At 40.0% G+C, this 26,500-nt stretch overlaps 2 protein-coding genes across 3 annotated transcripts in view; one reads left to right on the top strand and one right to left on the bottom strand.

Annotated features, from left to right (window-relative positions):
- Window positions 1–4,353: 4,353 nt before the first annotated feature.
- RIDA (reactive intermediate imine deaminase A homolog) lies at window positions 4,354–15,042 on the bottom strand. Its single transcript, XM_002913988.4, has 6 exons — window positions 14,827–15,042; window positions 7,994–8,099; window positions 6,698–6,752; window positions 6,404–6,472; window positions 5,596–5,651; window positions 4,354–4,931 (listed from the first exon to the last, which is right to left on the bottom strand). The coding sequence occupies exons 1-6, from the start codon at window positions 14,889–14,891 to the stop codon at window positions 4,869–4,871; spliced, it is 414 nt and encodes a 137-aa protein (XP_002914034.1). The 5' UTR covers window positions 14,892–15,042; the 3' UTR covers window positions 4,354–4,868.
- Window positions 15,043–15,070: 28 nt separating this feature from the next.
- POP1 (POP1 homolog, ribonuclease P/MRP subunit) overlaps window positions 15,071–26,500 on the top strand; it is a 37,534-nt gene continuing 26,104 nt past the window's right edge. For both annotated transcript variants that reach the window (XM_002914003.4, XM_034668356.1), the window contains exons 1-5: window positions 15,071–15,197; window positions 19,851–19,994; window positions 21,974–22,141; window positions 23,116–23,291; window positions 24,767–25,015. In XM_002914003.4, the coding sequence (XP_002914049.1) occupies window positions 19,853–19,994; window positions 21,974–22,141; window positions 23,116–23,291; window positions 24,767–25,015 (735 nt within the window). In that variant the 5' untranslated portion in view covers window positions 15,071–15,197; window positions 19,851–19,852. The remainder of the gene's footprint in view (window positions 15,198–19,850; window positions 19,995–21,973; window positions 22,142–23,115; window positions 23,292–24,766; window positions 25,016–26,500) is intronic.

A 26,500-nucleotide genomic window follows, 5' to 3' on the forward strand; every position in this document is an offset into this window, starting at 1 on the left:
CAAATAAACCATGTTAGATGAAAAGGCACAGATTCAAGAGATTGAAAAAATGCCTAAGAATGTGAAAATTTAGATGAACTGTGCAAATTTCACAACACTGTAAATGACCAAAACTGACTGAAAGAAAAACTAGAAAATCTGAATGTTCCTGCTACCATAAAGAAATCAAATCAGGAGTTTACAATTTTTCCCCAAAGAAAACTACCAAGCCCAAACTGTTTAATAGGTAAATTCTATCAAACATTCAAGGATAGATGTTCACAACCATAAACTCTTTGACAGAAGGGAAAAGCCAATCTCACAGATGAACATAAATGTAAAGATCCTAAACAAAAGTTATCACTCTAAATTTGAGGGTATAAAACACATACATGACAGATATATATGGGTGAGTATATATAAACAGATATATTGACCAAGTTGAATCTATTCCAGAAGTTGGTTGTACATTATAAAAAATTAATCAGTTGTATTTAACCATATTAGCAAGGTGAATGAGAGCAATCATATGATGATGTCATAGATACAGAAAAAATTCCATAGATTTCAACAACCATTTTGAACTCCAGTGTCACCTGAGGCCTTCCCTTCCTGCTGACCTTTTTAAACTTGTAATCCCCAATATTCTCCAACTCCCCTTGCTTTGCTTTTCCCTACAGCTCTTCACAATTTTTTTTTAAAGATTTTTTGTTTATTTATTTGACAGAGATAGAGACAGCCAGCGAGAGAGGGAACACAAGCAGGGGGAGTGGGAAAGGAAGAAGCAGGCTCCTAGCGGAGGAGCCCGATGTGGGGCTCGAACCCAGAACGCCGGGATCACGCCCTGAGCCGAAGGCAGACGCTTAACGACTGAGCCACCCAGGCGCCCCCAGCTCTTCATAATCTAACATAATTTTAGTTTTTTAACTTTTTAAAAATTGTAAAACATACATAACAAAATTTACCATTTTAACTATTCTTAGGTACATAATCCAGTGAATTAAATATATTGTGTTTTGTAACTATCGCCATATTTCCAAAACTCTTTCATCACTGGCAGCAGGAAGTCTGTACCCGTGAAGCAATAACCCCCCACTGCCCTCCACCCAACCCCTGGTAACCTCTACTCATTCTGTCACTATGAATTTGCCAAATATATAATTTAACGGTTTTCTTATTGTCTCTTCACTAGAAGTTAAGTTCACTGAGGGCAAGAATTTGGGGCTCTTTATTTCAAAATTGACAGCACTCATGACAATATCTGGCTTATTAAATACTCATGGAAGGAAGGAGGAAGGGAAGGAAGAAGGGCAGAAAGGACTTTTAGCAAAGGAGGGCAAGAAGGAAACCTTTTCGATCTAGTAAAACGAGGATAATAAAATCCTACAGCATCATTTCAACAGTGAAATGTTAAAGACATTCCTTTAAAAACAAAACACAATGCAAGTGATTCCACTTTTGTTTTACTACAGAACCCTGGAAAGGAAAACAATATTTTGCTTAATGACTCAAACATATACAAGAAGAAATGATAAACGCAAAATTCAGGATATTGGTTTCCTGAGATGCATGGGAAGTGGACAGGATTGGAGCATTACCTCAGGTCTTCTACTGCAATAGCAATGTTCTTTTTCTCAAACTGTGTGGTGAAAGCATGTGTGGTCAATATTCCTTTGTATCTACTCAGTATTAAAAGATGTTTAAAAAAATTTGAACCATAAAGAGTGAAAAAAGCTAAATACATTCAGTATATTATTAATATAAAATTCAAAATCAGGCAAAAAAAAATAAATGATCATTTGTATGCCTAACTTCTATGTGGCCAAACTTACAGCAAAAGAAGAATGACTAACATAAAATTTAGGACTGCGGCTCTCTTTGGGGAAACCAACAATAGGACCGAGAATGTTTACATAGGGCTCAGAAAGTATTGGCGGTGTTCCTCTCTTCAGCTGGATTTGGTATTTATTACCTAAACCATGCATAAAAATTATACAGCCTCTTTGATACATGTAAGATAGCAATAAACTGGTTTTGATGGGTAACTTAAATTCAGGTGTCATCCTAGACAAATTTCATCACCTGTCAACATTTTCCCAGCACATTTCGGGGTGGGGGTGGAGTTGGTCCCTTGCTGATTTACTTGTCTTCCTATTTTTAGGAGGTGCCAGTGAACTAGGAGCAACCATTTTTAATTGAAAGGCTGCCTTTCAATTCAATACCCTACCACAGACTACGTTGCTACAGTCGTTAAAACATTACAAAGATTTTCTTTTCTAGGGCCTTTTTATGTACAGAGTGTACCCATACATACTCCCTCGCCCCAGGGCACACAGTCTCCCTGATTATTAACATTTTCATTAACGTGGTACATTTGCTACAACTGATGAACCAATACTGACACATATTATTAACTGAAATCTCTAGTTTACAGTGGGGTTTACTCTTTGCGTTGTACATTCTGTGGTTAGTGACAAATGCGTAATGCCATGCATCCGCCATGCCAGGATCCTACGGAAGAGTTTCACTGCCCTACAAACTTCCTGGGCTTCCCTCCCTCCCCTACCTCCTCCACCACTCCCCAAACCCGTGATGACCACTCATCTTTGACTATTTCCGCAGTTGTGCCTTTTCCAGAGTGTCATAGAGTTGGGATCCCTGTGTAGCCTCTTCAGACTGACTTCTTTCACTCGGAAGCATGCATTCAAGGTTCATGTCTTTTTATGGCCTGACAGCTCATTTCTTCCTATTGCCAAATAATGGAAAAGCTCCTATGATTATCCCCATCATCACAGCTATGTGCCAGGCGTTATTCGAAGGGCTTCCTACACATTAATTTGATCCTTACAACTTTGTAAGGTAGGGACTGCTAATATCCCTATTTTACAGATGAAACAGAGACGTTTTACAGAAGAAACAGAACAGAAAGCTTAAATAACTTGCCCGAAGTTATAGAGCTTAGAAATGGTGGGACAAGATTTGAACTCAGGTCTTCTGGCTCTAGAGTCCATGCCTGTAAGCACTTTACTGCTTCAGGTTTCCAGTGCCTAATTCTATCAATTCACACTCCTATACTCCCCAACTTTGCCTACTTAAAGAGTTGTCATACCTGTTAATACGTTTAGTTACCTAAACAGCAGAAACTTTTCTACCCAGCACCTTATTCCATACCATCAGTAATTGCCAAGTCGTGCTGGAATTTTCATATACATTATTTCATTTCATCCTTTTGACATCCCTTTGAGGGGGGACAATTATTATCTCTCAGGAAACTGAGGCTTAAGGAGCTTAAATGACTAGCTGAAGATCATAGTGCTAATAAGTGGTGGATGGGGGCCCTGAACCCTATGGAATTCTCCAAAGTCTGTACTCTAAAAACTGTTGTCTTGACACCCTTTAATACCATCTTTTGGTTGACTGAGCTTTCCAAATTAACATGACATTTCTACAATAAGCTGGAACATCTATGAAATGACTTAGAAGCGGGTCACCAAATTATCTTTATAAAAGTGGGATGCTTGTAATGTTCGATGCTCTCTGTAACAAGCTCTTGTATACCCAAGAATGGTATGCGTATGTATAAAGAATGTTATGGCAGGTGCCTGGGCTACTCAGTCGGTTAAGCCTTCGGCTCAGGTCATGATCCCAGGGTCCTGGGATCGAGTCCCACATCGGACTCCCTGCTCTGTGGGGCGCCTGCTTCTCCCTTTCCCTCTGCCCCTCCGCCCCCGCTCGTGCTTGTGCACTCTCAAGTAAATAAAAAAAATTAAAAAAAAATGTTATGGCAGCACCGTTGTAAGAAGATACCCTTGAAAACACCGAACTGTCTGGAGCAGTGGTTAAGTCACCTGATGCCTATTCTCACAGAAGGATACCCTGCAACAGTTTTAAAAATGAGGCAGGCCTGTATGTATGTATATGGAAGAGCTTCAAGACGGAAGACAGCAACCTGGAAAGTAATATATACAGTTCCGTTACATAAACAAGCCAAAACCAAGCTGGATGATCAAGTATGTAAAGAACAGAACACCGCTGGTTATACTCAAAACTCTTAGCAGCGGTTCTCTTTGGGGAGGTAAGTGGAATGGAGAGTGAGGGAAGGGTACTTCTACTTTTTAATCTACATACTTCTGTGTTGGAATTTATCCTACAGCAAGGAGGTATTCATGTAGCAGTCTCCGCAATTAAAAGATGTGAAAGGATCAAACACAACATGATTATACAGAGCCTGATTACAACAGTGTAGAAATGTACAAAGTCAAGTTCTGAGAAAAACTAGGTGGGGTTTTAACTTCATGGTCCCCCCCCATTAGGTAATGTGCTTTCATGTATAAATTAAACTGTTAAAAAATAAGTGAACAGAATCACACCAAGGAAAATCTGCGTGTCTATTTTATTTCCATTATAAAAATATCATCTATTAAAATTGTGGTCCACTTTCCTCTCCTTTACCTCTACCATTCAAATTTCAGTACTCTAGTTTTACTTAAGTAACAGCAGAATCATATAGTTGACGTGAGAACTAGGTATTTCACATCATTAAATTAATAGGATTTAACTGAATTACGTGTGCCCTTAATTATTTATCAGGAATAGTAACTCCTCTCTCCTACGATTTATTTCCCTTTACTTTCATTTATTTGCATAAGTATGTAACGAGCATCTCTCTCCCCACATCCAGGAACGAGAGTGTGCGTGGGATTTACACCAGTAACTGGAGTTGTCATCTGATCTTAGAATCATGCTTCATTCCCTTTATTATATGGTATTTCCACAATGACCTCAAATGTGTAAGTCAATCATAACACTTTCCAACGTCAACTGTAAAAATTAAAATGTTAATTTGAAAACATGGTTAAAAATTCCAGACTAAGTAACGCTGGACCCACTTATAGCGAGGCTGTTGTGAGAGGTCCTTGGACAGCCACTGCCTCAATCTCCACACGGCCTCCCTGCAAGGAAAATAACCAAGCAACGGTTAGGTAATTGTTCATGAATGGAGAGAGTAATAACCGACTAAAACAATAAGCATACCACACATAGAAGATAAATTTTCTTTAGTGGACAATTACAGGGACGTCAGTAGGCTTGCTTTTTTGTAGGCAGGAATGTTGTGCTGCTAGGAGCTTCTCATCAGATTCAAATACCACAATAACAACGGTGAGAAAATAAGTGGGCCGTTGGTTTTGAGATTATTTTTCTAATGGAAGTCTGGATATTTCATTATGCAAATGAATTTCTTATTGCAGAGCTCACTACCCTGGCTCAGTGTAGTCTCTAAGTATACACAATACATATACAATACAGCTGTTATTTTTCTTTTTCTTACAATTTAAGTCCCTCTGATTTTGTTGTGTTCATGTTCATGTGTGGCCTTGATTTCTAATTTTCTTTATTTTTTAAGACAAATTAAAACAACTTCTGAAGTTTCTTAATTTTCTCCCCCCATTCATATAATACTGGGTATTTCCTTTTAGTCTTTAAGGTCCTGGAAGTGGAGATTATTTCTTCTTTTTTCTTTAAAAAATTTCCTGCCAAAGTGCTTAGTTTGTTATACTCAGAAAACAACATAGAAATATATAATCGTGTATATTAGTCATTTTGAAATGTACTTACTTTGGGCAAAGCAGCAACCTGGTAAGCAGCTCTTGCAGGAAAATTACTCTTGAAAACTAAATTTAGAAGAATTTCATTTTAGTTTTCAGACACTATTATGATGCACAGTCAAGACTCTGGTAAGTGCTTCACAGATCTGTCTGTTCTTAGATATAAGCAACACCAAAAAAAAGAAGCTCACATTCATATTTGTTAGGTAAACTATTTTGCCATAGGATTCCTATGATATTGAATACTTTTTAACATGTCTTACCTTCCTGGAAAAAAATGAAAATACATGCTTTGAGACTTTGATCTTGTTTGATATGAATGGGGTTTTATGTTTAAAGCAATACTTATTGTGGTATGAACTCATTTAAGCATTCCAACAACCCTATAAAGCTTTATCCCCATTTTGCATGTGAGGAAACCAAGGCATAAAAAATGTTAATTAACCAGCTAATGATTCTGAGAGCCTGAACAGAGATGGTGGTGAGGACATATCACAGCAGTAAAAAATACAATCTCTGTGTTAAAAAAAATTATGAGGAGGGCTTAAAAAACCAGAGACGAGTGTAACAATATTAAACTTTAGGCAAATGAATTCGTAGGATTGTAATATATTATCCTAGGGAGTGCCATAGAAATGTCTTGGATCTTTTTCATGGGGGCATGCTTATGTTCTCAATCAGACTATTCTTTTAGGACAGGACCTATAGCCATTTCTTTATCAGCTCCTATCATTCTTAATTCATAATGGACACTCAATAAGGTTAATAGATTCATTTCTTGTTAAAATGGAAGACAGTAATAAAGCCAAATTACTTACACTGTTTGTAGACTTCATTGACAGTGTTGAAATCATTCATGTCAGCCAGCAGAACAGTTGCTTTGACCACTAGAGGGCACAAACATTGTTATTAGCTTTAGCTGTTTGGTCTCACCCAAAATGTTACTTAGAAAAACATATGGTTCTGACTGTCTTGATTAAAATGGGACTGAAGTTAAAACAACTTTCAAAAGCAATGAAGATATGGCATGATGTATTACTGGATGCTCTATATTCTTCAAAAAGACCAGAGAAATATCAAACAGAAATATGAAGGACTATCAGGTTGCTCACCATTAGTGAAGTCACAGCCAGCAGCTTTCAGAATTTCACCCATGTTTTTAAGAGCCTATGAAGCAAGGCAAGAAAGGCCTAAGGCACTGATGTTATAGTAAAGTTTTAATTCAATTCAATTAATCAATTTTTGCTAATACCCCCTTTTCTACATTGCAGAAAAATTTTCCCTTTCTAGAAAGGAAATTCTACTCTTTCACGGCCATCTCTATAGAAGGGAATTGCTTCTTGGCTTTCTTGGTTTAATGGAAATGGATATTTTTGAAATGTAGTGAGACTGTCTCCTTTTGTGAGTACAAAGACTAGACTGAAGTCTCTTCTTCAGTGCTAGAATGTGCGAAGTTCTCAGCCGATGTCCACTCAGCTGAAACAGAGAAAGCTCCTGGAGTTCCTAACTCTCTCTCACTTGGAGGGTAAGTATGAGCAACGGAGAATGAAAACAGATTTTCTTTTAAATCAATAACTGACTTTAAAGAATAGGTCCCCCTCATTTCTAACTTTGGATAATACAAACGACTCAGTGAATGTATAAAATTATAATTTAATTCTATTTATTGGATTAGAATTGTACTCCTCATTCTTATTTGAAAAAACACACTACACATAATCTTTGATAGTTCTTACTAACGAATGTTGACTTTACTTTTGTGGTGTTTTTTTTTTGTGGGTCAGTGGCCCTGATAAGAAATTTCCCAATCCAGGGGTAGCTCAGTTGGTTAAGTGTCTGCCTTTGGCTCAGGTCATGATCACAGGGTCCTGGGATCGAGTCCTCCTTTGGGCTCCTTGCTCAGCAGGAAGCCTGCTTCTCCCTCTGCCTGCGCTGTCTCGCACTCTCTCTCTGACAAATAAATAAAATCTTAAAAAAAAAAAAAAAAAAGAAAGAAATTTCCCAATCCATGTAGAAGTGACAAGATGCTATCTGATTTCAATAATTTAATTGAGAGTTAAGTAACTTTTTTGAGATAACAGACACATAGTATTGTATCAGTTTTAGGAATATAACGTGATGATTCGATAATATGTATATACTGTAAAATGATTACCACAATTTAGTGAATATCCAATAATTCAGGTTTGAAGTCACCTTGGAAGGTAGACTTTTTTTTTGGCTTGTTAAATGATTCCTCAAATTTCGAACTTTCTACTGACATACAACTGTCTTAAATCAATCAGTAAGTAACTCTAAAAGCATTTATCTGATAATCTCTATAAAAAAATCAGCCAAGTGGATTCTTAATACCTTTCAGTATTAAAATGCAGAAAAGAAGGGAACTTCAGATGTGAAAAATTACTTACTTGTTTGGCTTCTTCTGCCACCCCTCCTGGCACAAGCTGTCCACTTACAGGGTCCATGCCTAGCTGTCCTGAAATGTAAATGGTCCTGTCGACTAATACGGCTTGACTGCAATAAACAGAAATTCAGTGTATATATAAGATACAAAATTCAATGCTAAAAGATTTCTTTGCTAAGACGCAAAAAGCACAAAATATAAAATAAAAATTAATAATTGGACTTCATTCAAATTAAAAAACTTGCTTTTTGAAAGAGATCCTTAAGAAAATGAAAATATAGGTCACAGGTTGGGAGAGAATATTTGCAAAACATATATCTAACAAAGAACTTGTACCCAGAATATATAAAGAACTCTTATAACTCAATAAGAGGTAGATAACCCAATAAAAAATGGGCAAGTGATTTGAACAGGTATTTCACAAAAGAAGACATATGAAGAGTAGGGAGTACATGAAAGATGCCCAACATTACTCATTAGAAAAAAAAAAAGCAAAACCATAATACATACCACTACACACAATAAGATGTCACTGATAATAGTAAATATTGGTGAAATTAGGAAGCAACCAGAACCCTATACATTGTTGGTGGGAATGCAAAAACAGTACCCGCTTTGGAAAACAGTTTAGCAAGTTTCTTAACAACTTGCCATATACTTAACATGCAACCCAGCAATTTCTTTCCTAGGCAACCACCCAAAAAATGAAAATTTATGTCCAAAGACCTTACATGAATGTTCAGAACAGTATTATCCAGGAGAGCAAAATGAAAAACAAAAAATAAAGAAACATTCACTGACACATCCAACTAAAGACCACATATTATTTGATTTCACTTATATGAAATTCTAGAAAAGACAGAATAGCAACAAAGTAGATTAGTGGCTTCCTGGGTCACTGGGGATTGACCACAAACAGGTATGAGGGAATTTTTTGGGGAGTGATGGAAATGTGCTAAAATATGACAGTGGTGGCAGGAACGTGGCTCTAGACATTTACAAAAACTCAGGGAATTCTACCCTTAAAAATGAGTGAATTTTAATGTAACTTACACCTCAACTGAGCTGTAAAATAACAACAAAAATGCAATGCCAAGACCACTTGAAGAAAAGGAGTAATTATTCTCAGACAAGATTTCATCTGGGAGGTTACACTCCATTTCTGCAAAATGCTTGTTCTTTGGAAATGACTTGTATTGTATTGAGGATACTAAATTTCAGAATTAGGATAAAATCACAAGAAACAAGAATAAGCCACATTGAGACCTGAAAAAGAGCCAAACAAATCAACTTATTTTTTATTATTATTATTTTTTTTTACTTTTTGGAAAAAGAAAACCCCTCTGTCTCTTTTTAATTGTGGTAAAATATATTTACCATTTTAATCATTTTTAGATACACAATTCAGTGGAAGTAAGTGCCACCATTTTAAACATGTTGATAAAGAAACCTTAGTATCAGTTTAAATTCAGAAGTAAAACTTGTTTTACCATTTCCATGCTTATTTAGAAATAGCATCTTCTCATTTATAATTTTACATTTCTAATATCACATTTTCATTCCTAATCTTTTAGATTTTATTTATTTATTTATTTATTTTATTTTATTTATTTATTTATTTGATAGAGAGAGAGAGACAGCGAGAGAGGGAACACAAGCAGGGGGAGTGGAGAGGAAGAAGCAGGCTCCCAGCAGAGGAGCCCGATNATTTTATTTTATTTATTTATTTATTTGATAGAGAGAGAGACACAGCGAGAGAGGGAACACAAGCAGGGGGAGTGGGAGAGGAAGAAGCAGGCTCCTAGCGGAGGAGCCCGATGTGGGGCTCGAACCCAGAACGCCGGGATCACGCCCTGAGCCGAAGGCAGACGCTTAACGACTGAGCCACCCAGGCGCCCCTCATTCCTAATCTTCTAGTTCCCTATAGTGTTTTCCAATATGCTCCAAGCTTTCCTATTTTTATTTCATGATATTTCCCGATTTTACTGACCACATCTTTTTTTCTTTATAATTTAAACTATGGCATTTATAAATTGTTATTTTTTTTTCAGGTAAGCTCTGCACCCAATATGGCGCTTGAACTCACAACCCTGAGATCAAGAGTCGCATGCCAAGTGCCCCCATAATTTTTTCTTCATAATTTTTTAAGAGAACGTTCACATGGTTAAAAAACCTAGAAATTATTCAAAGAATTTCAGTGAAAAGTCTCCTCCGCTCTCTGCTTCTCCTCCTCCTGCTGTTTCCAGTCCCTACAGATAACCAATGCTCTTCTCTACATATTCTTCCAAGTCTCTTCATGCATATATGAATAAAAATGAAAATATATCTTCTCCCGTTTATATACCATGTGGTATATTAAACGCTCTTCACCGTACAACATGTGTACGCAACTCTTCTACATCTGGCTTTCTCGGTCAAGTCTATCATGATCTTCCCGTAACTGTATGCAGGAGTCCTCCTTATTCTTTCAGCAGTTGTGTAGTATTTCACCGTATGGACACACTTTAACTAGTTACCTTTGGTTCCAGCATTTTGCTACTGTAAAAAAACTACACCAAAAACCATCACACAACACATTTTCCCTGGGCAAGTAACTAAGCCTTTTTTTCACCTGAACCTCAGAGGAGCTTTTCCCAAACCAGGTACAGGATCCTGCCTCACATCTCAGCTCGGTCTGTTCTTACCCTATCTCGGGTGTAGGCCAGACTGTAAACTCCCTGAACACAGGAGCTGTGTCTTACTCTTTCCAGCTGCACAGGGGCCAAGGCGACTCCTTGCACATAGTGGCTACACAATACCTTCTTGTTGGCTTTGCTCTCTAACGACTTACTAGCTTCAATGACTTTGGCTGTCGGTAAAGAATCTTTTTAGCAGGACCTATACTGGCTTATTGTGTGGGCTTTGAAGAATGGAAGAGGCTAGATTTAAACTTGGTAATAGTACTTAGAAAGTCTAGAAATTCTTCTCAACTATCTGGCTTTCACCCCAGCCCAGATAACTACTGAGTTTGTTAATGTGTAAGCTTTCCTCAGGCTGAAAAGTATCATCAGCTAACAAGGTTTCGTATTAACTGTCCTGTGTAGAACTAGGCTACCCTAGGCCCTTTGCAAAATAACTTTGGCTCTCCCCATATATGAAACATAGTTTCAGCCCATATGCACTACCATTGGTCAAAAAATTTGTGACAGTAAAAAGGAATTTATTTTCAGAAAATTAACAGATGTCTAAGACTATCTGACCTTTGTGAGTTATCTCTTACAGATTAGTAAAGAGATTGTTTACAAATGTAATTAGTTGACCCTTCGTGATCGTAGCATCCTACTATCCACAGACAAGTCATTAAACTCCAGAAATTTTAAAAGTACTATTCTATTTCCAGGTCAAAGGGTAATAACACTTTCAAAAGCATCTTAGTAATAATTCTCATATTGTAATCTATGCCACATGGACTATCACTTCCAAATTTCATGACTATTTGGGTGGTGTGCTAGCAAAATGGAAAGCAATGCAATGTGATGTTGAAATCTCTCAAGGTTCTGTCCTGAGGTATTCCTGAAATGTGCCGGGCTGATTAGCTAATTGGTGACAACACCCCATCCATCACAATGCCAGGGACTGAAAGTTCAACCCATTTGAATTCTTCCTGGAGAAGACCCAGAAGTTCCAGAAGTTTCAAAAACTGTGCTCACTACAAACTCCATGCACAAAAATTGGTTTTCAAATATGTCCAATTAACTTTATTAGGATATGATTAGTTAGAGTGTGGTTTTCTTCAAGATTAAATATTGAAAATTAGCACCCTTTTTAGTGGCCTCGTATGATCTTTGGATACAAAAAAGCACAAGAGGACGATGTCCTGGAAAGTCTCCACACAGTGAGGCTGGTTGATGTTTTGTCTTTTATCATACTGGTATATTGATTTGATTCCCTTCTTTTTTTCTTGCAGCTTTATAAAGGTAGTTGACTCTGAGTCAACCAGGAATATTACTGTCATGCTTGCTTTCTTGAACAAAGTACACACTTGAGGAAGGTGTATGCTCCAGGCTCTAAAATCACTTTGTGTTTGTTTGTGGTAAGGGTTGCTTTTGCTCTGAAGTAACACCACTGGGGGCTTGAGGAAGAGGGATCAGGGCAGAGGAGGAAAAAGAGGACTGATTTTTACTTTTATTGTAAAACCCCCTTTACTATTCTTAATGTCTTCTCCAAATAATTATCAGAGTACTTTTAAAAGAAATCTGATCACGTCACTTCCTCTTCCAAGACATTTGAAGGCTCCTCAGTGCATACAAAATACAAACTTTATTTTAGAGTTGGGAATGATCACAATCCAGACTTTGCTAAAAGCTAATTTTTAGCAAGTGGCAAAACAATTCAAAGTCCAACTCTGAACCAGTGTTTCCCAAAATGTAGGTCACATGCAAATTGAATCACAAGGAAAGGATTCTTTTCAATTCTCTTTGAGTTCTTCCATGGCAGGAGATAGCAAACTAAATGATGAAGATTGAGCTCTAGAGCTCTGCCTGAGTTTAAATTCTGTCACATCCCATCTTGGTGGTTGACCTTGGGCAACTTATTTAACCACGTGTATATCAGTTTCTTCATCTGGAAAATAAGTACTGTCATAATAACTGTCCATATAAAGCACTAAAGCACCTAGAATAGTGCCTTGTGCTGAGTGAGCATCAATAAATGTTAGCAATTATGACATTAAACCTCTGATTACATGAAGGACAAAAGGTACCAATTTTAGAAAACAAAGAAATCTATCACTTTTAACAAAGATAGCTGGCCTTGGGTTCTGAGCCAACTGTAGCCGCTTCCTAGAATTTAATTATACTTTTTATTTAATTGATTTTATTTTTTTACTGTTACCTTCCACTGGATTGTCTTCTATTTAGAGTACTGCTGTAAAATTTCCTTTTTAAATCTGTTAAAGTGAGCCTGCTTAAGTAAAACTGTTAAGGAGATTATGATATAGGTGGTACACAGATTTGGCAAATGGAAAAAAAAAAAAAAGAGTAAAAGTCGTAGTTGGATTACTAAAACTTCCTCCAAAATATCTTTATGCCATGTTCTTTCATGACCATGCTCTGACGTCCTGCTTAATTCCTTAACAAAGTAATTTAAAAATCACTTTACAAGAGTACTATACAGATGGCAAACACAACCTTCAAAACCCAGCTCAAGGACTACCTCTTGCAGGAGCCCTCCTAGATCTTTTTCTTCCTCTGCCCCAAGTTACATCAATTTCTTTCTTCTCTTTTGCCATCCCTCACCCCCCTGGCCCCTTACTCCCACTTCATTTTGTTTCTAACCCTGCTAGTAATTATTGTTCTGCACCTCTAAGTGTTATTTCTCATGGCAATGTGGTACAGAGGAGGGAGCTAGGGCTGGTTCAAATCAAGCTCTGCCACTTATGGACTGTCTGACCTTGGACAAGTTCACTTCCAGCTTGAGTTTTCTTTTTGTAAAATGAGGCTGGGACTTAGAGAAAAAGGTTAGTTTTCAGGGTGCATGCACAAAATGAAAATGTTTCTTTTTCTTTCCCCCACATGCCTGAATGTCTTTCACGATGCTTTAATTCTTACACATTTTTTGTAGCCTCTGCAGTGCTCGGCCTATAGTAGGTACTCAATATATGTCTATGGTAGTTGAAGTGCTTTAGTCGTAGAAGTTTTCCATCTGCGGTTCTTTTAATAGTGAACAGATATTACATTTTAAAAAGGAAAAATGAGAAGAGGTTTACATGGTATACTTTGGGGAAGAATTTAAAATAACAAAAATTATATTAAGGGAAAAAAGTCTCCAAGAATGCATACGGTAAGAGCTAATAGTTTTAAAGCTGAGATGTTTTAAGGGGGGGGGAAAAGGATTTTTAAAAAAGAAATTAACCTTTTTATATTTGCAGCACTTCTGACAGGTGGAAATGCATATACACAGGGTAGACTTTCTGGCCAGTACACATATATTTAGCCGGAGCATGTCGAGGCAACCTAAGCAACTGATTTTTGTTGTGATTTGTATTTGACTTTATTAGTGGGAAATGAACACGGGCAATGAATTCATAAACACCCCAGTGCATTTCTATACGGCGGTAAAAATCAGTGCCTTGGGTAAATGAGCATCTATTTGCTAAGCACTTCTGTGAAAAGAATTCAGCTCCCTCCAGATAGACACCCACATCTGTTCACGGAATTTACTCCTTTGAATTAAGAGAGGGTTAGACCAAACAGCATGCTACAGTGGAAGAAGTCAGTCACAAAGGACCACATATTGTAGGATTCCATGTACACAAGAAGTCCAGAACAGGGAAATCCACAGAACTTAAAATAGATTAGTAGTTGCCAGGGGTTAGGGAAAAAGAATGGGGAGTGACTACTAATGGGTATGTGGTTTCCTTTGGAGGCGATTAAAATATTCTGAGATTATATGGCTGCCCTATTTTGTGAGTGTAATAAAAAAAATCACTGAGTTGTACATTTTAAAGGGGTGAATTTTAAGGGTATGTGCATTATATCTCGATAAAATCGTTACCAAAAAAAAAAAAAAAATACAAAACCTGACCGCTTTTGGCCGGCGAAGCGCTCTGGCCCTCCAGGTCCGGGGCAGAGTCCCTGCGAGCACAGGCTCCCGCTCTATGGGTGCCCGGGGGCTTTGTCCCTTTCCCGGGTTGTCTCCCGGATTCAGCGAGTTCCAGCAGGTTGGACCGGATGAAGCCCGAGGCCTGCCCCAGCTCTGACCCGGAGTCAGAGCTCCAGCTTCGGAGTCAGAGCTCCAGCTCCGGACCCCCGACCCCACATGCCAAGAGTCCGTCCGCGCTCCCACACGCCTCCTTACCTGTAGGGACCAATGGCCCCTGGGGCTTTCGCAGTGCTGATCACCTTTCTGATCAGAGACGCCATGGCTAACCCTTTTATCTTGTCTCCCCTCCAAAAGAGCGGACCCGAACGCTACCTCCCTTAGCGTCTCACCAGACTAACCAGCCCAGGGACCAGTCCCGGCAGTAACTCTTCTGGCGGAGCGAGTTCGCTCGGTATTCTGGGAGTTGTAGTTTCAGCCAGGTTCCCGGCCACGTGGAGGCCGCGACTGCACTGGCGCATGCGCCCTGCAGATTGCTCGCCGCACACGTCTCCACGGAGTAGACTGTCGCAGAGCCTTGTCATTCTGACCCGGGGAGCCCTGGATTCCTCCCTCAAAGCTTCTGGCAGGTAGGTCGTGAGGGGCCGGTGTGCCCCAGGGTCCGCGAGTTTTGGGGGAGTGTGCGATCGCTCCCCGCCCCGCGCACCGGCCCGGCTCTCCTCCCAGTCTTCCTTCGCTCAGACCCCGCTGCCCTCTTCTTCCCTGGCAGCCGGCGCCTGGGCCCCGCTTGCCGCCCCGCGCCTCCTTCGGCCCCTGAGCTGGAGTCCCCTGCGTTTGTCATTTCCCCGTATTGTCCTGCCGGGCGGACGCCATCCTCGGAATGGGCTGCGCCCCGGTCCTGCCAGGCACTCTGAAGGAATGAGTTGGGTCATTAAGGGGACCACGCTGAGGTCTGGGCGTGGTCCACCTTCCGTCCCTCCCATGTTGCCATTCACGAGTGCTCCTCTAGCTTTACAAGGTCTCCACGCATTCCCCTTAGATCTGAACCAAGCCCTTGGCGTCTGATTCCAAAAAGGAAGATAGGCCGGGCTCTTGGCAGATACAGTCATGCCGTGTCAGAAGGCGTGGTACTTGGCCAAATATTTCTTACTCTGTTAATAAATGCATTGTAAGCACGATTCACTCCATTTATGCGTGCAGGTTTACATTCAACAAATATATAATGAGCCCTACCTTGTGCAAGACACATTGCTAGGTGCTGGAGGGACGACAGTGAAAAAGGTAAGATTCCTGTCCTGCCCTGGTTCTAAAACAATGTAAGAAAATCCTCATCATTCCTTCTCATTTGTCCTACATACTGCGAAGGTTTGGTTTTCCTACTTCCTGCTCAAGGGCTTCAGAGCTTTTTCATTGGTTTGGGGCTTCAAGCATGGAATAAAATAGAAATTCCAGTCTGGTTTCCCTGGCCTACTCAGCTTTATATAACCCCTCCTACTGTCACATCCCACTCAAGTCATCCAGAGTCCTCACTCCTGAAATCACACAGAAGATTCCTGAGTACTCTTTCTTCACTACCCAAATTCCAACCAACTGAAATGCTATTTTTTCATTGACTTTTCCTGTGGATCCACATTTTCCCTTCTTATTCAGTTTCCTGTTGTGCTATATTGCAAAATTTAGTCTTTTAATGGGTGTACTCTTGTTGTCTAATTGTTTTGTGTTTTAAAAATAGTGAATAGAGCCAGACTGCCTGGTTTGACTCACAGCACACTTACAATCTTATTGGCCTTGGTCAGGTTATGTTACGTCTCTGTGCTTCAGTTTCTTCATTTATAAAATGGAGGTAGACTGGTACCTCCCTCATAGAGCCTTGAGAATGGAAAGAGTAAGGCATGTAGAATAGTGCTTGACACATTAAGTTCTCCATAAATGTTAGCTGTTTAGGACAACCAAACTCTTTAAGGAAAGAGGCCACAACCTTATGCTACTTTCGTATACGCACAGCCTAAAACTAATAAACAAAGGATACCAAAAGGTTGTTAAATTTGATTAAACTGGACAATTAGGAGATGCTTTTTATTACAAAATAATTCACCATATGATTCTTTAAATAAGGAGCTCTCTTGGGGCATTACAAATAATTTAACTTGTGTAAAATATTTCTTGTGAAACAAGATACCCGTATTCTTTTTTTTATATAAGATTTTATTTATTTATTTGAGAGAGAGAGAGAGCGCATGCATGTGTGTAAGTGGGGGGGGAGGTGGAGCAGAGGGAAAGGGACAAACGGACTCCACACTGAGCATGGATCCAGATGAGGGGCTTGATCCCACGGCCCTGAGATCATGACCTGAGCTGAAACCAAGAGTCGGACACTTAACCAGCTAAGCCACCCAGGTGCCCCAAGATACCTGTATTCTTAAGGCAGATTTTATAGCAAGTCTAAATCACCAACTTTTTAGATCTGGAAGAAATCAGAGATCATCTGGTTAATTCCCAGGTTGTCAAACTGGAGTCCATTATAAAGGGGTGTATCTGGTCAACCAGGCGATAGTAAGCTGTGTGAGAAAACATGATATGTCCGATTTATTTAAAGATTTTGGGGAAAACACATTTATAAAGCTTGGCACATATTTAGTGCTCGTTAAAGCTAAATGAGTAAATGTGGAAACACATAAACTGAATAATATACTGAAACTCACCCGATTTTTCAGGGAAGACTTCAGATTTCCTCTGGAAGCTATTTTTAAGTAAAATCTTCAGACGGATATAGTCTATATTCATTCTCTTCTGCTGTTAGAACTGTTTGAGGACCACTGCTAGTTCAATCCACTAATTTTTTAGTCTGGTATCAAAGTTTACCTCAGTCCCCAAGTCCCAGCCTGCTCATGGCCTGTTCTTGTATTCTGGGAGTTGTAGTAGCGGACCAGGGTTCCCAGGTCGTGCTCTGTCTTGCTGGGTTAGTTCTGATTCAAGTAGATAATAGTAGGTGAACTGAATTGTTTTGTAAAACCATTCTCGATGGTTCTTAATGCAAACTGATCTGAACCATGTCATTCACTAGCCGACGGGTTCTGCAGAACTTAGTTACTTTACTTACTTCCTAAATATTTTTTAAATTTGAAAAATGTTTTTGGGTGTACATGTAATTATCTTTCATTTGGGTGAAAGCAGAATGGAATGAGAAAGTGAAATGACATAATCTCTGTTATTTCAGTCTGGCCTCCTGTGACCTGCTCAGTTTTCTCTCTCCTCTGGTTGAGAATAATAGCTACCATAAATCAAGCCCTTAGTTTTTGCAAAGCACCGTGCTCTGAGTGTTATGTTCATTACCTTATTCTCACAGCAGCTTGTGACCATTCCCATTCATAGAGGAGGGGACTGAGGCTCAAAGAGGGAAGGTAACTTTCCTAGGATTATGTAACTAAAAAGTGTTAAGGAAGGTATTTGATCCAGATCTTTCTAACTCCAGGGGAAGGGTTCTTAAGTACTACACAACACTGGTTACTCTTAATTTTGAATGAAGCCCTGCATTGGGAAAGAGGGAAGTGAGTGGGTGGTAGTTAATTCAGTGGCATTCAGTAGGAGTGGTGCAACTCTTGAGGTGGCAGTCTGTTAGTTTGTGCAGGTGTTTTTGGTTGGCATAACGAGTGGGGTGACACTGCTGGCACCTGTCGGGCAGGGCGCAGGGATGTCAGACATCCTGCAGTGTGCAGGAAAGCCCACAGTAGCCCAATACCTGTTTTACATAAAAGCACAAAATATCAGTTACATGGTTTTAATATACACTAAATCTTCCAGGAATGCAATGAATCAAAACAAGATTGTTCTCCTTCCCCCTCTCCTGCTTTTGCTACTTTACCAAGGGGTGTTCGCTAGTACGGAAAACTGTCACCAGTGGCCTTGCTGCCATCTCTTTGAGGCACAGGTACAACCCACCTGTATTTCTTTGCCTCTGTTGCTGTTGCATTCGTGGTAATTCTATGTATGGGTCCCAGTAAAGACTGTATTAAAACATTGAAATGCTTTGAGAACAGCTTGGCCCTGCTACTCTGAGCTGCTTCCTTCCTTCGCACAGGCCTCTTCAGATTTCCCTACAGTCAGTGAGAGGCGAGGCAATGACTGCGGCACGGGGGCCTGCAGGCCTCTTCTCCAGCTTTGCAGTGCCTTTACTGGGCCTGTGTTGTGGTGCTTATACCCCGGAGTCCAGAATATCTCCCTACTACATAACGTCACCCAGCAGTGGTGAAATACTTACATACAGAAAGTACGCGTTTTTATTAAAATTACTTTTTAGTTCTCCTTTACATAATAGGGCACATATTATAGGGTGTATATTGGTAAAAGTTATGTGTCTAGTAGGTTATGTTATTAATGAATTTCATTTCAAAAGAGAAAACGGGTTTCAAACCATTCAGAAAAAAAAGGGGGACGGGCCACCCGGGTGGTTCAGTCGGTTGAAGCATCCGACTCTTGATTTCGGCTCAGGTTCTGAACTCGGTCATGAGATCAAGCCTGGAGTTGGACTCCACGCGCAGCAGGGAGTCTGTCCAAGACTCTCTCTCCCTCTCTCTGCTTATTCCCCCCTGCTCTTTCTCTCTCTCAAATAAATAAATAAATCTAAAAAAAGAAAAAAGGGGATGTTGAGTTTGAGAGTTGAGAACTACAGAGTAAATCCATCAGGCTCCCCCAGGGTTTTGTCCTTTATCCTTATTTTAAATTGAAATCTTTTGGCTGTTCTAGATTACAGGTACAGCCTGGTCCGTCTCTATGGCGGAAATGAAAGCATCAGTAATTTATGTTCAGTTTTTGTAGGGGTGTCGTATCAGAATAGTGTGCGCTGTATCTCGTTGAGTGAGGTAGCTCTGGTTTCACCTGAGAATGTTTGCCACGGCAGAAGGATCTTTTCTCATACCTCATTTTTCATTCTTTCGATAGACTATGTAGTGTCAACATTGAGATATAATTGAATTACCTGGCGATGCATTCTGGAATATACTAATAACAGTCTCTTACACCAGTAGAATTATTTTTTCCCTATTGAATTGGGTTTTTGGTGTTAATACCATTCATGACTTCCTTAGAGATGGCCCTGCTGATGATCTCTGCTGGAGATGAGTACTGGGATCACATTTTGATATCAACCCACCTATAATAAATGAAGATTGGTTATATTGAAGAATCAAACTTTGAGTTACATGAATATTTATTTACTAGATGTATTTTTATTTTTTGTACGGAGGTTCCCTTTGCCTGTACTAAATTTATTACTTTCTTTCCAGAAATGTCTAATGCAAAAGAAAGAAAACATGCTAAGAAAATGAGAAACCAGCCCACTAATGTGACTTTATCTTCTGGCTTTGTGGCCGATAGGGGCACAAAGTACCATAATGGAGGTGGGAGAGCTTTCCAAGCTCAAAAACAAGGTAAGATACACACAGTACTCTCTCCACTCTGGATCAAAATGCTTTTGTGAGCTCTTTTTTTTTTTCTTTTTCTTTGCAAGATTAAGCAGGGGGAGGGGCAGAAGAAGATGGAGAAGCAAAGCAGACTCTCCTCTGAGCAGGGAACCCGACTTGGGGCTGGATCCCAGGACCCCGGGATCATGACCTGAGCCGAAGGCAGACGCCTAACTGACAGAGACACCTAGGTGCCCCTTGTCAGCTCTTCTTGATAGTTATTATTTAAATAGTAAACGACCTGCATTAAAAACAGATACAGTTGACCCTCATTATTCACACATTTTGTATTTGCAAATTCATCTAGTCGCTAAGTTGATTTGTAACCCCCAACTTAATACTCATGGTACTTTGGTGGTCGTTCGTGGACTTGCGAAGAGAGGGACAAAATTTGAGTCACCCCATGTGGACGTTCTCAGCTGAGGTTCCCAGCTCCCTTCTTGCTTCGGCTTTCTTACAGAGATGACCAGAGTGGGGAGGCTGTAGCGGGGCGGCGCAGCAGGGCCCAGGGAGCTCCCTCTCTGAATGGGGATGGCATGCCCGTCGTGGGCAGCCTCAGGCAGATCACTTGGCACTTCTGACTCTCTTTTTTCCTTCGTAAGTAAGGGAAACAGAATGTACCAGGATGAGTTGTTTTTATGATGTGAGATTGCAATCAGTGTGATATGTTTGTGTGTATATATATATTTCCTCTAGGAACAGTGGTTCAGTATTTGCCTATTCAGTGTTCTTTGTGACTTTATGGTGCATAACTACTGGGAATAAAAATTGGCTGTATGTATCTTAGAGCGGGTATATTGTATCTCTATCTTAACACAGTTACTATTAAATTACACTATTTTAGGGACACCTGCGTGGCTCAGTCGGTTAAGCGTCTGCCTTCAGCTCAGGTCATGATCCCAGGGTCTTGGGATCGAGTTCCGCATCAGGTTCCTTGCTTATCCGGCAGCCTGCTTCTCCCTCTGCCTGCTGCTCCCCCTGCTTGTGCTCGCGCTCTCTCTCTCTGACAAATAAATAAATTAAATCCTAAAAAAAAAAATTACAGTATTTTATTCCCTAAAAGAAGCACAGTGTGTTTATTGTATCTGTGTTTAACTTGTGTGCTGATTTTAGAACCTTATAAGGTGATATGAAGTTATAGTTATTCATTGGGTAACAATAGAAAATGCCAGTTTGGGAAGACAGCAAGCAGGTGACCAAGAACTCTTGGGGGACACTTTAAAGAAGAGTGTGCTTTGGATCTGATTAAGTAAGTTTTAGACTCATATTCGTAAGATTTAGATTTGGATCCAACAGTCGAGGCCTACCATGCCATGTAATAAGCCTTCACACATACTATCTCATTTAAATCTCCCAGTGACAAACTTTGTAACATGTTTCATGCTTTACAGGGGCTTAATAATTAACACTATGATGGAAATAAGCTGGAACACCCTAAAATCCTCTACTGATCTCTGCCTCCGTTTGCAGACAGGGATTCGCTGTTATCTTAAAGTCAGTGGTTTCAACGCCCAGACATTTGGATAGAGACTTTGCTTTTATTTCTTTCTTTAATTCAGCACAGGCACCCAACGTGATAAAAGATTGAATATACAAAATCATATAAATTGTAGCATTTAAGGGAGCTTAGATTTAAAATCTGTTTTGTACTATTTGGAGGAAAGGTCCCTTTATCAGATACCTGCAAGGTTAATTTGTCATGCTGACAAGATTAGCCAGTGTGCTGCCTGCTAGCAATGTCACCTTGGGCATATCTGAGGTTCCCTCCTCTTTAAAGCGAAGACTATGAAGATAGTCTCCCTACAGGGCGGTTGTAGGATTAGAAATGTGATTAGTGTTACCACCCAGGGAATGGTGTTCTTCACTGTAATCCAGATCCCTGGTAAGACTGACCTATTTCTTGTTTTTTTTTTGTTTTTGTTTTTGTTTTTTTTTAAATAAACTAGAGCATTTTCCTGGAACTGCACGACAGCGGCAAACCAAAATGACCCACCATTCCCTGATTGATCCTGATGTGAAGGAACAGTCTTCCTCTAAAATAATGTTTAAAAAAAAGGGAGGATGGAAAGCAGGTCCTGAGGGCACGTCTCAGGAGATTCCCAAGTATATAACTGGTAGGTGTTTGTGAAGAAGTGAAGTTTGGTTATACGATGAGCTCTCTGTTTCTAATGCAGCCGGATTTCCAGTGCTGTCTGTCTTGGCCCTGACTCCCCGTCTCTCTCCGTTCCTCCCCTCCTTCCACATTGGGCCCTTCTCACTTCCAGCCTGGACTTTGGCTGTAGCTTCCTTGAACCTGATTGCTCTCCCTTCTGCAGTTTCTTTTTTCTTCTTCTTCATGTTCTTATAAGTTCGTATCTGTGAACTGGTCCCTTTTGTCCTAAAGTCTTCTTTGCCCTTCCCCCACCTCTTTTTTAAAATCTCAAATGCCATCTACACTCCTCACCCATTCGCCAAAGATGAAACCAAATTTAACACACCCTGAGGGTAACTAAGACCTTTAAATACCTGTCTCTAGGCCCTTTCAGACCTTGTCTTCAGTCACCCCTGCTATCCCATAACCCTATATTCTTTAGGTGTGCCTTCTGGTCTCTGTGCCTTTGGGGACAAAATTTCTCCAGCTTAAATTTCTCCAGCTGTTTGTTTACACTTACAAAAAAATTCTGTTTTTCTGTAAGGAAAACTAGTAACAGCTATGGCTACGTATTTGGAAAAAGCAGAAAATATTAAAGAAAAAAATCCTTGACGTCACAACCATTATTAAAATCTTGCTTTTTCTTTGTTTTCTTGTGTGATTGTTGCACTTAAAAATGGTTGTGATTATATCGCACACAGGCCTCTGTTTGAAGAAATTCTTTGTAAACTTGCTTTGAAACTTTTTTTCTGGTTAGAAAAATAACACTGAATCCTTGTAGAAAACGGAAGTAAAAACAGAATAGTTTCATAATCTTATCATACAGAAATAACCAGCCTTGGTATTATGGTGGGTGAGTTGTAAGCTCATGTACTTCAAATCTGTCTTCCTTCTGAGATCTACCAGAAGTATGGGTTCAAGACTTGTCTTTAATGATGGTGCTGTTTTTGTCGACAGCTTCCACTTTTGCTCAAGCCCGAGCTGCTGAAATCAGTGCCATGTTGAAAGCAGTGACCCAGACGTCTTCTAACTCGCTCGTGTTCCAGACCCTGCCCCGGCACATGAGACGGAGAGCCATGAGCCACAATGTCAAGCGCCTTCCCAGACGGTTGCAGGAGACTGCCCGGAAGGAGGTAGGAGCTTCACTCAGTGTCGGTGTTTAAGTTAGTAGTTCTGGAAAGAAATTGAAGAGTGTTAACCTAATAGAATTAAAATGAAAACCAAAAGCAACATGCTCATCTTGAATATTTTTTTGGTTTAATCATGACTCCCCCCTACCCCCGTTGCTAATTAGCAGGCAGTTGGATATTACACAGTGTTTGGCTTTTTTTTTTTTTTAAAGATTTTATTTATTTATTTATTTATTTGTCAGGGAGAGAGAGAGAGCGCGCACAAGCAGGGGGAGTGGCAGGCAGAGGGAGAAGCAGGCCCCCCGCTGAGCAAGGAGCCCGATGTTGGACTCGCTCCTGGGACCCTGGGATCATGACCTGAGCTGAAGGCAGATGCTTAACCGACTGAGCCCCCCCAGGCATCCCTTGCACGTAGTGTTTGGACCCCTTTTCTTTCTTTTTTTTTCCCCCACTTCCTTTTTTTAAATTAGTTTTGGGTTGAAAGCCCTTTCTTTCAATGGCATTAAATAGTTGAAGTTCCCCTGCCAGATTTAAAATAAAATCCTGACCTTGCTACATAAGCGACTTTAACTCTGCATTTTGGGGGTGTGGCCAGCTGGAAGTTGGAAGGTTAAGGAAAAAAAAAGCAGCATTGATGCGTAGTATTTGCCTTTTGACTTTTTCAGCATTGAAAACTTGAAACTTGGATTTAATTTTTGTTCAAGTCTAGTTGTTTTTGGCTTCACCAAAATCCTTGGCTTGGGCATTCTCCGACTGTCTGAGCTACCAGTGTCTTTGCTAGTTGACTTCAAAGCTCTTCATGGAGTGCCTTCTGCGTACTGATACTACTCTGGTGGTGGGATTAGAGCTCGTCAACACAGAGTCTTTGTGCTTAGGGGCCCGCAGACTAAGGGGGAAGAGTGTTTGGGTTTTGTTTTTCTTTCCACAAAAGTTTTGCTCAGCTGTGGAGGAGATGAAGAGTGAAAACTGAACAGGAATTTTGTGCTTTCTAGATGTAATGTTTGTTTCCCAGTGATCAGGTTTGGCATTTGTCTCTCAGGACCTAACCAACATGAAATGTGTAGGTTTTCCTCGCTTTACATTTTCCATCCTATGTTTTGGGTTTAGTTCTAATCTCAGAGGTTAAAAAACCATTAAAACCAATAACAAAAAATCTAGCATCTGATTTATTTTCTTGCTCTCCAGTATGAATAGCCACAGTAAGCTTGTGTTTTATAAATATTCTAATCCTCATAGTCCATGAAGCTTGCCCAGTTAGTAAGTGACAGGACTGTGCTTCCTCTGTAAGTCTGCCCGTCTCTGAAATCTTCCTTGTTGCCTCCCCTTCTGCTCTTCCATTGGAGAGAGAACCAAGTTAAAAAAATTAAGCACACTGATGGAGTCCACTTAATCTATCGCTAGCTGTTTGAATTCCTCACATGAAACTTTGTTTGGAGACAGTTACAAACTAGGATCTGCCTTTCTTCTTGAAACCACAGGCCGAGAAAGCAGTACATCAGAAAAAAGAACATTCAAAGAATAAATGCCATAAAGCTCGAAGATGTCACAAAAACCGGGTGCTAGAATTCAACCGTAGACAAAAGAAGAACATATGGTTAGAAACTCACATCTGGCACGCCAAACGGTTTCACATGGTCAAGAAGTGGGGCTACTGTCTCGGGGAGAGGCCGACGCTGAAGAGCCACAGAGCCTGCTACCGAGCCATGACAAACCGTTGCCTCCTTCAGGTCTGTTTTCCCAGCTGGTTTTCTTTTTCTGTTCTTTTAGACAAAATGGAAGTGATGTCTGGGCTCAGCCTGGAGGGGTAAGACAATGGGAGAGTCGGGGAAGCGGAGGAAGGCAGGTGGAAGGAAGAATGGAAATAAATTCTGTGTGATAAAGACAGAGAGTGAGAACGAGGATCACGTGAAGGTGAGGTTAGTTCGCGAGAAATAAGTAGGAACCAGGTCCTGCAGGGTCTTGGTGGTCATGTTCGAGATTTCTTCAGCATTGATTCATTTAGAAGTCATTCATCCACAACAAATGTTTGTGTGCCCTTAGCTGTGTTCAAAATGCTGTCCTAGATGTTTATGATTCAGTGGGATGCTAGCAAGTTTGTTTTAAATTCTTTGAGAGGACAGTTTGCCTTAGAGCCTGGTAATAGTATCTATCTTGACCCTCTCCCCTCCCCCAATTGCTAAATCAATTGTTTTCTCTCTTCCAGTACACACTTAGAAATTTGCTCTTTGCAGAGGGTCTTTCAATGGCAGGATGACCTTGGCCAGATTTTTTTGTTTTTGTTTTTAACTTTTTTATCTGAGTATAGTTGACACACAATGTTTTATTAGTCACAGGTATACAACATAATGAATCAACCTTTCTATATGTTATGCCGTGCTCCCCACAGCATAGCTACCATCTGTCACCACACAACGCTATTACAGTATCATTGGCTGTGTTCCCAATGCTGTGCCTTTTATCCCCATGACTTATTCATTCCATACCTGGAAGCCATGGCCAAGCTTTAAAAGCCACTGATATTAATATTCTCTGATACCAAGATCTTGAGAGCAACATAGCAGAATAATCAGTATAACAACCTTTAAAAAAATTGTGGTAAAATGTACATAACATCAAATTTTACCTCTTTAATTATTTTCTTTTTTAAGATTTTGTCTTTAAGTAATCTCTACAGTCAGCGTGGGGCTTGAACTTACCACCCTGAGATCAAGAGTTGGATGCTGTATGGAGTGAGGCAGCTGGGCACCCCCTTTAATTATTTTTAAGTGCACAGTTCTGTGGCATTAACTGTGGTCATGTTGTTGTATAACTGTTATTACCATACATCTCCAGATCTTTTTCATCTTCCCAAACTGAAACTATCTCCATTAAACAATAACTCCCCGTTGCCCACTCTCTTGCTCCCAGAAACCACCATTCTGCTTTCTGTCTCTAGGGATTTGACCATTGCAGATGCCTCATATAAGTAGAATGACATAATATTTATCCTTTTGAGGCTGGCTTATTTCACTTAACATAATGTCTTCAAGGTTCAGCCATGTTGTATCATGTGTTGGAATTCCCCTCATTTTGAGGCTGAATAGTACTCCATGATATGTGATACCCCATCTTGTTTATCTGTTTATCCAACAATGGACATTTGGGTTGCTCCCAGCAAGCTCTGAGCCAGCCAGACATACCCATAGATTTTCTTTTTTTTTTTTTTTTTTTTA

The sequence above is a fragment of the Ailuropoda melanoleuca genome, chromosome 9, assembly GCF_002007445.2.
Source record: "Ailuropoda melanoleuca isolate Jingjing chromosome 9, ASM200744v2, whole genome shotgun sequence".
In the NCBI taxonomy this organism is placed as follows: Eukaryota; Metazoa; Chordata; class Mammalia; order Carnivora; family Ursidae; genus Ailuropoda; species Ailuropoda melanoleuca.

What these genes read in the sequence shown, in the direction of transcription:
- RIDA (XM_002913988.4), bottom strand. Translation starts at nt 14,891, where the DNA reads ATGGCGTCTCTGATCAGAAAGGTGATCAGCACTGCGAAAGCCCCAGGG. An exon ending in TGGCAGAAGAAGCCAAACAA is followed by an intron (nt 6,753 to 7,993) that starts GTAAGTAATTTT and finishes CTTGCTTCATAG; the next exon opens with GCTCTTAAAAACATGGGTGA. An exon ending in CAATGAAGTCTACAAACAGT is followed by an intron (nt 5,652 to 6,403) that starts GTAAGTAATTTG and finishes TTCTAAATTTAG; the next exon opens with TTTTCAAGAGTAATTTTCCT.